Source organism: Antechinus flavipes, chromosome 2, assembly GCF_016432865.1.
Source record: "Antechinus flavipes isolate AdamAnt ecotype Samford, QLD, Australia chromosome 2, AdamAnt_v2, whole genome shotgun sequence".
NCBI classification, from domain to species: domain Eukaryota; kingdom Metazoa; phylum Chordata; class Mammalia; order Dasyuromorphia; family Dasyuridae; genus Antechinus; species Antechinus flavipes.
Genome location: NC_067399.1, coordinates 198,325,686 through 198,336,892, shown reverse-complemented (window position 1 = coordinate 198,336,892; position 11,207 = coordinate 198,325,686). Strand labels below are relative to the sequence as shown.

At 34.3% G+C, this 11,207-nt stretch overlaps 1 protein-coding gene across 1 annotated transcript; it reads left to right on the top strand.

Moving 5' to 3' along the window:
• The first annotated feature begins 7,983 nt into the window (after positions 1-7,983).
• LOC127548597 (RNA polymerase-associated protein RTF1 homolog) lies at positions 7,984-10,335 on the top strand. The gene has a single exon (XM_051976065.1). It carries the CDS (start codon positions 8,256-8,258, stop codon positions 10,266-10,268), a length of 2,013 nt encoding a protein of 670 aa, XP_051832025.1. The 5' UTR covers positions 7,984-8,255; the 3' UTR covers positions 10,269-10,335.
• Positions 10,336-11,207: the final 872 nt, after the last annotated feature.

Here is an 11,207-nt window from a genome sequence, read left to right as displayed (position 1 = left end):
AAAACAGAAATCAGCAGAATTAGATTATAAACACAATCAAGTGAAAGACAGTATGGAAGAAGAAAAGCAAAAAACAAAACACATTCCTATAAAAAATAGAATATACATAGATAATTTCAGTGCTATAAATCTTCTAGAAGAATATGGCAGGTAAAAAAAAATTGAAAATAATAAATCAAAATACAATACAAGAAACCTGCTCAGAACTTCTGAATGCAAAATAAAAGCAATAATTCAAATAACATAGTTCACCTCTATGAGCAGGAGTGGGACTTGAAAGATAAAACAGCCCATATTCAGACTATAAGAATTGTAACTTTTAATTTTAATAGTGTCAATGAAAAAACAATACTTTTCTCTAAGTGACCAAGAGAATAACTTTCACAGGTAAAGAAAATTCAAGTTATGCAAGACTGTTTTGCACTCTCCATAAACTATAGAAAGAAATGGAATACTGTATGCCAAAAAAAGAAAAAGAAAGAAAGGAAAGGAAAAAAAAAAGAAACAAGAAACATCCCTAAAGTAACATATCCCAACAAAGTTGAATCTAATCATCAAGGAAAAAAATATGGATGATCAATAAACATTTTTTCAAAAAAAAAAAAGGACACGATTAATTTTTTTGACTTATGAATAACTTCAATAATAAAAATAAAAGACTTGTTAATATAACTAATAAGGAAAACAGGTAATTAAATAAGTTGCAGTATTTCTGGACACCATTAAAGGGGGGGGGAAATGAAAACCTTCAAAGATGATGACACCTATCATGTAATAGACTCATTTTTCCCACTAAACATACACAAAGTATTCAAGATGAAAGTGGCATTTAAATAGAAGAAGCAATAGTGAAGAAATTCCTTAAAGAACATGAATTAAATCCTCACAATTCTATCTCTGTCCCTCATTGGTAAATCAATGCATTTTGTGAGACTAAATTGCAGAATAAAAGGGAACAGTGAGGTGGCACAGTGAATAGAGCACTAATCAGGAGTGGAAAAGACCTTAGTTTAAATCCAGCCTCAGACATTTACTAGTTATATGACCCTGAGCAAATCACTTAACCTTTGTCTCAATTTCTTTAACTGTAAAGATGGACATAATTATGAAAGCCATCCCCAAGGGTCATTGTGATGGTAAAATGAGAGATAATATTGGTAAAATGCTTAGCATAGTCCCTGACATGTTATTGTTCAGTCATGTTGAACTCTTTATGATCTCATGTGGCGTTTTCTTGGCAAAGATACTGGAGTAATTTGCAATTTCCTTCTATAGCCCATTTTATAGATGAGAAAATAGACTTTTCCAGGGACACAACTAGTGAATGGCTGAGGCCAGATTCAGACTCAGATAGATGAGTTTTCCTGACTCCAGAAAGATCAATTCAAGTGCATTAACTTCAAGATGGCCTATTTGCCCTAGTTCTGGACAATGTACAATGCTCCAGAGTTTTCCCATTAAGCAGTGAGTGAAACCAGGCTGTGTACTTACTTCCATACTTTTTAACATGATATTTTCAGCCATGTTAAAAGCCTTCAGGAGGACAAACATGACATTAAAGTCAGCTATTGTGCTGATGAAATGGCTATGTGCCAAAAACTAAGTGGAGGGAGTGTTGGTGAATGCTTTATTTTTTTGCAAACGATTGTGCACTCAATGCAGCCTCTGAAGTTGAGTTAAACAAAGTAGAGATGGATACTCTGCTGCTTGTGCTAATTTTGGCCTAATAATTAACACTAGGAAAGCACAGGCTCATCATCAGCCAGTACCAACCTTTTATATAGGGAACCATTGATTTCAGTAAATGGAGAAGTTTTTAATGTTGAGAATAAGTTCAGTGACTTTGGCAATATACTTCCCAGGGATATACTAAAGAAAAGTATGAGAGAGGTATTAGACTGACTACAAAACTGAAGATCTACAAAGGTACTGTGCTGATCTCATAGTTGTATGTCAAACCTAAACAAGATACCAGTGCCATGTTAGGAAATTGAATTGCTTCCATTTGAATTGACTTAGGAAGATTCTAAAGATCACCTGGCAGGATAAGATATCAGACAGACACTGAGGTCCTTTCATGAACTAACATTCCAAAAACTAAAGAAATTAACAAAGATGTTGCATTATGCTGAAATGAAAAATAAACAATAAAACAATGTGAAAAATAAACAAATGCCTGAGCATCCAAATTTATATAAAAAAGAATTATCTGAATTATAAGTAAATGTAGGCAGTAACAGAAATCTGACAGGAGACTTCAATACTTTCTTTCAGTTCTGAATAAATCCAACACAAAGATAAACAAAAGAGAAAATAAGAAATTGAGCAAATATAGTTTAATATATATAGCTCTCCAAAGTGTAATAGCAGAAAAAAACAAATATTTCTTAGTAACACATGAAACTTTTTTAAAAGTTGACTTTATTTTGCAAACATATTTTGTTTAGACATATTTTGCAAACAAATATAGAAAGGCAGAAATGATTAATATATACTTTAAAACTCATTGTTTTAAGTATCACAAACAAAAAATACAGTCCCAAGTGCAAATTTAATAATGAAATCCTAAATAATGAATAGATCAAAGAAGATATTATAGAAACAATAAATAATTACTTAAAAGATAATGATAATGAAGAAAAAACATGCCATAATTTCTTGAATTCAGCTAAAGCAGTCCTTAGTGAGGAAAATCATTATATCCCTAAAAATAAACATTACTAAATTTAAAAAGACATTTAATGAACTGAATGTTTTTAATCAGAAATCCAATAAATAAATAAATTTGAAATAAGAACAAAGAAGAGAGCTATGAAATAATACAACCTTCAAAAAAGAAATTTGGAATTATGTATATCAAGTGATTAAAATGTCCATACTCCTTGATACAGAGATTCCATTGTAGCACTTATTCTTCAAGTAAGCCATGTATAAAAAGAAAATTTCAATATGCAACAAAATATAAATAATAGCATTTTTTTGCTCCCAAAGAATTGGGGAGGGAACAAATGCCCATCAGTTGAAGAATAACTAAAGAAATTGCAGCATATTAATGTAATGGAATATTATTATTTTAAATGAAATCAACTATCTGATAAATACAGAGAGGCATATATATATATTTAGTGTTGCAGAGTGAAGAATGCAGAGAAAATGATATACACAATAACTGTAACAATGTTAATAGAAAGGAAAACTACAGACCCCCCCCAAAAAAAAAATCAAAAAGCTAATGTGTTAAGGACCATGCCTAAGTGAAGGGGCAGATCAATTCTCCAAGAGCCTCTACAGCTGTGGATTATAACATCTGAAGGAGTTGCAAAGCAGCTTTTACTGACACAGGTGTTTCTTGTGGAATGAGAATGAAATAAAGTGGAGGCAGAGGGAAAATGAGAGAGGTTAGACAACACAACAGCCTCTCAGTGGAGAGGTCAGACAAGGCAACTGCCTCTCAGTCTCCTTGCATCATCATCCGCTCACGTGAAGAGATCCATTGTACAGGTCTGAGTTAGCCCTCCAGCAGCCACTGGCAGATGGCTCCCATAGTACAACATTAATGTAACAAAATTATAAAGATTAAACAGGACTCAAATGAAGAAATATGGGAAAATATCTCCAATTCACCCCTTTGTGGAGGTGAAAAGTCCATATGTCCCACGTTGACCACGTTTTCAAAACTTTTGAATATATTTATTAGTTTTGATGATATTTTTTACTCTTTAAAAATACTCATTGTTATATAGATTGGCTCTCTAAAATAGTGTGAAATACTTGGGATAACTATGATATTTAAAATACATCAAGAAATGTATTTAAAAATTAAAAGTAAAAATGAATATGCTACAAATTGCATAGCATCTATATTTATAAAGGAAAAAAAGTAACTGAATTACAGGCATAGGAAATAATAAAATAAAAGCAGGAGGCATTAATGTTCCTCTGTTAAATTTGGACAAAACTAATAGAATTATCTGCAAAAGAGAGACCATAGATTGGAACAAATTGCTGCCAAAATTGGAGCTAAAAGACTTATGACCTATACCAAAAGGGAGCATTAAAAATGTACATAAGTCTCCATAGAGTATGGAAATTTACAAAAATTTGCCTTGTAATTAGAGTGCAAAAATAGTGCAATTAAGTGTAAAAAGATAGAAACATTAAAACCCATTCTTTATAAAACATTACACAATAAAAACACTAATCAGGCAGCTCAAAATACAAAGACCTTAATTAAAAATTAATAATTAAATCCTAATTAAGGGCAGATCAAAGAATAAATCAGAAAAACAATTAATAATTTTATGAGAGACAATGATAATGATGATATAACACATGGTATTTTTGGAATGCAGCCAATACAATCTTTAGTAGAAAAAATATATTCCTAAAACATAACAAAATAAAAGAGAATTGTTATGCATTTTCAAGTTTCAAAATTAGTAAGTGAATAAACCCTAAATAAACACAAAATCTTAAATATTAAAACTTAGAATATAGTTAGTGATAATAAAAATGATAAATGATAAAACTCAAAGCTACTTCCTTAAAAAAACTAGCAAAATTAATTAACTCATAGTCAACTTAATTAAAACAGAAGGCAGAAAATAAAATCATCAATATTACAAATGAGCCCAGTAAAAGCACAATAAAAGTAGAATAAATAAAATTATTGGGACCAAATGTATAGTTTACTATATGCCAACAAAACCAAATGCAAAAGAAAAAAAAAGATTATCTTCAAAAATATAAAATATATTTTACAAAATGTTCCTTAGAGAAATGATGAAAAATTGAAACATCTGAAGCAAGGTTCAATGCTCATGGTGGGGTCATGCCAACAGAATAAAAATTTCAAGTAGTACTAAAGGTAATTCATAGCTTCAATGACAAAATGAAACATTTTGGAATGAAGAGAAAATAGAATGTTTACAAATCAATTTTTTTAATGCAACAGCAATCTCTCTTTTTCATCTCTCTTCCTCTTTCACACACACACACACACACACACACACACACACACACCTTATATTGGTAATATATTGAGATGTAAATCATGGAACAGGAAATACAAGGAAGCTCACATACTAGAACTCAATAATCTATTGTTTGGTAAACCTGAAACCTGAACACATAAGTTATGTAGTCAAGAACTCCCTATTTGATAAGAACTATTTTGAAACCTGAAAATCATTTTGGAAGAAATTAGTCTTATGCCAATATTTGGGCCTCACAATCAATAAATAGGCAAATGCGACAAAAGAGGGGGATAGTTGGTGTTGATTGGATTATGGGAAAATAGATTTGTTAATAAAATTTAGTCATAGCTATGAATTAAAATAATCATTCCGATAAAAAAAAAAAAAAGATTTGACTTCAAATAAAGTGACTGGTGTAGCAATACTTTTTGACTTAAATAATCCATTGCTTAGCATATACTCCAAGCTGCTCATTGGGGAAAAAAAGGAAGGTAAGAAAGATTGAAAAAAAGCTCCAAATAAACCAAAACATTCATAGCAATAATTTTTATGGTAGCAAAGAACTGCAAAGTAGATTCTCATCAACTGGAGAATGACTAAACAAATTATGGCATATAGATATCTGCTAGAGTCAACTCAAATCACTTAGGACAACCTACTATTAAATATTATGTGTGAGTATTTGTACATCAGAAATTGAAATGCTACAACTTAGGGCTTGATTTATTGTTTTGTTGAGCATTTAGACTAAAGAAAGTAATATTTTCAAAACACATGCAAAGTCTTCAATTTTTATCCCTACAAAACCTCATGTTCCTTTTGCTTCACTTCCTTGCTTACCCTAGACAGCAAGCAATCCAATATAGATTAAACATGTGCAATTTCTCCAAACATTTTCCTCATTCATCATGCTATATAAGAAAAATCAGATAAAAAATGAGAAAGAAAAAAAAAACAAGCAAACAATAATAACAAAAAGATGGCTCTTCCCATCACAAGTCTATTGGAATTAGTCTGAATCAATTGTTGAAAAGAACCAAGTCCATCACAGTTGATCATCACATAATCTTGTTGTTGTGTACAGTGTTCTCTTGATTCTACTCACTTCACTTAGCATCAGTTCATGTAAGTCTGATCTTTGAAAGAGAATTTGTTGAAATTTTTAACTGAATGCTCTTTATACAAGAAAGTCTGGCTATTCAAATTGAAAAGCTTAGTGGTATAGTGGTTAGAGTGTTGGCTAGAATCAGGAAGACTCATCTTCCTGACTTCAAATCTGGCTTCAGACACTAAATGGGTGACTTTGGACAAGTCATTTAATCCTGTTTGTCTCTGTTTCCTCATCTGTAAAATGACCAGGAAAAGGAAATTGCAAACCACTCCAGTATCTTTGCCAAGAAAACCCCAAATGATATTACAAAGAGTTGAATATGATAAAAAAACAACAACCAAATAAATAATAGTTATTCAAGTATGGTTACAAGTCATAGCACCCTAAAATCTCTAAAAATTTGAAAGCAAAATTCACTGAAAAAGCAGTGGAGAGATATATGGTTAGCAGGATGACATAACACATTGCCAACCAAAAACAAATGAGGGAAGCCCATTTGAGATGTCATTAGGTTAATGTATGTCTAGAAAAGAAGATTATATGATAGGAGCAAGAGACAAATGATAGATAGCTTCATGCTCTATTATTATTCATGAATGAGAAGAAAGTACCCAGAAAATTAGTTGAACCTCCCTGGGCTGAACTTATGGGGACTATGGAAGAGAGTCAAATAGGATGGGCAAACATCAATAGGTTCCATATCAGTGTGATTATAGCTATATTGAAATTCTGGGGCATAGTTTAGAAAACAGTGGGACAAAAACAGTATTTAATTAATCTTTTTTTGGGGGAAATTAAAGCTCTTAAGCAATTGACATTTCAGCAAACCTCTATGTTTGGGAGAGGAGAGTTATTACTGTCAAGGAAAATCAAAGAAATCAAAGCAACAACACTGATTTAACAGTAGATATATCACACAGAGTCCTGTATATTTTGTACAATTTCGATGAATTAAAAAGGCAAATTTTGCTGGCAGTGAAGTGATAACAATAGGAGGATGGAGGAATGGTCAAGGATGCACAAACTCCATCTCTTATTGTCACTGAACTATAGCCTAGGTTATTTCCTATAAAGAGAAAGATGAACTAGGTGATTTATCATAGTCATTTAAAAATTTTATGATTTATTGTAATGATATTAAAGCTGTATATGAAGACTCAGAATACTTATGAAATTTGCAGGTGGAACAAAGCTTGGTAGTTATAGTTAAAATACTAGATGATGAAATCAGGATGCAAAATTATCTTTAGAAGTTGAAAATTTTGGTCAGCTCTGATTAGATTAATTTTAATAGAAACAAGTTTAGTCCTTGATTTTTGTTTAAATAATAAAATGAAGTGTAAAATTGTGAGAAAGAGAAAGAATTAATTGTCTGGATAGTATTTCATCTGAAAAAAAAAAGATCTGGTAGGGAATTGCAACTTAATGAATTCAAATGTGACAAAACCAAAAATATAAAATGCAAAATTTGACTTCATAATGATTCTTATTTTGCCCAGTATTAGCATAGTGATAGTTATACTATTCATGGTCAGACTATATTTGGAGTTTTTTGTTAAGTACTGAGAACCTCACTTTATTAAGTTCATTGACTTAAATTAGTATCTGAGTCTGAATTTTGTTGGAATCCTTACTAACTGCTAATTAATTAGAGTTGATCTAATCTTACAAGAAGATGTTTTGGGCAGAACCTGAAACAAGGTACTAAGTAGAACTAATTAATACAAGGCTTGTGTTCATACCTTTACTCATTGGAGTTCAATGAGTTCACATCTCCCTTGAAGCTCTTTGGGCCAGAGAGCACTATGGGAGAAAACCCACAATCCCTCTCTCTCGTATCCCACAATTCCTCCCTCTTGGATAAAAGAAACAGACAGAGGCTCTCGATCAGATTTCACTGGAATGAGCTGGCTGGAGGCTGAAGAAAGCAGAGGCAGAGGCTGAAGGACAAAACCTTTGGATTTGGCGACATTCGGAGGGAGCTCTTGGAACCAAGCAGAGAGATAGCCTATAGACCTCTAAGCTAACTGGGCTATATTGGAGATAATAAAAGATCTGAACTTTTATCACCTGGCTGCGTTTTGAGAACAAGATCACCTCAATCGCCCAACGTGGGGCAAGAGGGGAGTCCGGGCGGCGGCATCTGGCACGGAAGCCGGGGTGCCACCATGGTCAAGAAGCGGAAAGGCCGTGTTGTGATTGTCTGGGACACGGAGGACAGCGGCAGTGATGAGAACCTAGATCAGGAGCTCTTGTCCCTAGCCAAACGCAAACGTAGTGACTCTGAGGAGAAGGAGCAACCTGTTAGTCAGCCTGCAGCTTCTTCGGACTCTGAAACATCAGACAGTGATGATGAGTGGACAGTTGGAGGCTCAAAAAATAAGGAAAAAGGAAAAACTGGGAAGATAGAGAAGAAGGGAACCATGAAAAAACAGACAAACAAAGCTGCTTCCTCAGGTAGCTCTGACAAAGACAGCTCAGCTGAGAGTTCAGCCCCTGAAGAAGGTGAAGTATCTGACTCCGACAGTAACAGTTCTTCCTCCAGCTCAGATTCAGATTCTTCTTCTGAGGATGAGGAATTCTATGATGGATATGGAGAAGACCTCATGGGAGATGAAGAAGATAGGGCCCATTTACAACAAATGACAGAGAAGGAGAGGGAACAGGAACTGTTTAACAGGATAGAAAAGAGAGAGGTGCTGAAGAGAAGGTTTGAAATTAAGAAGAAGTTAAAAATGGCCAAGAAGAAAGAAAAGAAAGAAAAAAAGAAAAAACAAGAAGAAGAACAAGAGAAGAAAAAACTTACACAAATTCAAGAGTCCCAGGTCATGTCCCATAATAAGGAGCGGCGGACCAAGCGGGATGAAAAACTAGACAAAAAATCTCAGGCCATGGAAGAACTAAAAGCAGAGAGAGAAAAACGGAAGAATAGAACAGCTGAGCTGCTTGCCAAAAAACAACCATTAAAAACAAGTGAAGTTTACTCTGACGATGAAGAGGAAGAGGAGGACGATAAGTCCAGTGAGAAGACAGATCGTTCATCTAGGACGACGTCATCTGATGAAGAGGAAGAAAAGGAAGAGGTTCCTCCAAAATCACAGCCAGTTTCTCTGCCTGAAGAGTTGAACCAAGTACGGTTATCTCGGCACAAGCTGGAACGGTGGTGTCATATGCCTTTCTTTGCTAAGACAGTTACAGGATGTTTTGTACGAATTGGCATCGGGAACCACAACAGTAAACCTGTCTATCGGGTCGCTGAGATCATTGGTGTGGTGGAAACAGCCAAGGTTTATCAGTTGGGTGGCACTAGGACAAATAAAGGATTGCAGTTGAGGCATGGCAATGACCAGCGAGTATTCCGCTTGGAGTTTGTCTCAAACCAAGAGTTCACAGAAAGTGAATTTATGAAATGGAAAGAAGCAATGTTTTCTGCTGGCATGCAGCTACCTACCTTGGATGAAATCAACAAGAAGGAAGTATCCATTAAAGAAGCTTTGAATTATAAATTCAATGATCAGGATATTGAAGAGATTGTAAAAGAAAAAGAGAGATTCAGAAAAGCTCCCCCCAACTATGCCATGAAAAAACCGCAGCTTCTGAAGGAGAAGGCCATGGCAGAAGATTTGGGAGACCAAGACAAGGCTAAACAAATCCAAGATCAACTGAATGAGTTGGAGGAAAGGGCAGAGGCCCTAGATCGGCAACGAACAAAGAATATTTCTGCCATCAGTTACATCAACCAACGAAATCGGGAATGGAACATAGTTGAGTCTGAGAAAGCCCTTGTGGCTGAAAGTCACAACATAAAAAATCAACAGATGGACCCCTTCACTAGGCGGCAGTGCAAACCAACTCTTGTCTCCAATTCCAGAGACCCTGCTGTTCAAGCTGCCATCCTTGCTCAGCTGAATGCAAAATATGGCTCTGGGGCATTACCAGATGCTCCAAAGGAGATGAACAAGGGTCAAGGAAAGGACAAAGACATCAACTCTAAGTCAGCCAGTGACCTCTCAGAGGACCTGTTCAAAGTGCATGATTTTGATGTGGAGATCGACTTGCAAGTTCCCAGTTCAGAATCAAAGACACTAGCCATCACCTCAAAGGCTCCCCCAGCCAAGGATGGTGCTCCAAGAAGGTCTCTGAATTTAGAAGATTATAAGAAACGACGAGGACTTATTTGAGCAAGCCCAGCCTGCTGCTTCGGACCCTGCATGCACCATGGTGATGTTTTTTTTTTTTTTTTTTAGTATACCAATTTGTATTTTCAACAAACTCTGAAGTTATAAGGATGCTTAATACTTTCACAAAATAATTAGCTGGACTACAAACTTTTAAAGAAATATATATATATATATATATATATATATATATATATATATATATTACATCACTTATTCTTTAACTTATCTGCTTATAATAGCATGGTTGATGTACATTAGATATTAATAATTACACAAGATAGGAGGATCTAAAAAAAGATTTGTTCATTACTGATCTGATGCTTTATAAATTTATAAAAATTTGAGATCGACAGAAACCTTATAAAACTTGCCTCTTCAATTTAACACACATTGTGAGGACCATGGCAGCAAGGGGTTTGCCTTTTTCTTTATATATCCAATATTTAGCACAATGTCTGCTGCACAGTAGGAGTTTTATAAATGTTTGACTTATTGACTTAATAGAGAGTGGTTTTCACAATCCCACAGAACCACATAGCATCATAAGAGTCCATAGGCATAAGTTAATCTTTCAAGTATTTCTTTCTCAATTGCATTTAGATTTGTTCCTTGATTTCTCAGCTTACTAAGTACTTAGTTGTTAAGAGTTCAAATGTTGGAGTTTTTGTTCTTCTCAAAGCAAAGCCGGTTTAGAGGCTTGGAGCCAACCATTGGAGATAATGCAGCAACAGAAATAATGACCAGACATCTGGCTAAGGAAAATGCCAATGAGATTTGCAAGAGAATTATATGGGGGCTAGACAAAAATGCTCCTTTAGAAGAGATCATAAGACGCTGTGCCACAGTGGACATAAATGCTTATTACGCCCAAACTATGATGAACATGGAAAGACAAGGTCCTTCTTGGCAAAGGAATTATAGAGAAACTCGTCGATGTTT

Bases quoted from the DNA above. Each gene is read 5' to 3' on its own strand.
- LOC127548597 (XM_051976065.1), top strand. From the start codon at position 8,256: ATGGTCAAGAAGCGGAAAGGCCGTGTTGTGATTGTCTGGGACACGGAG.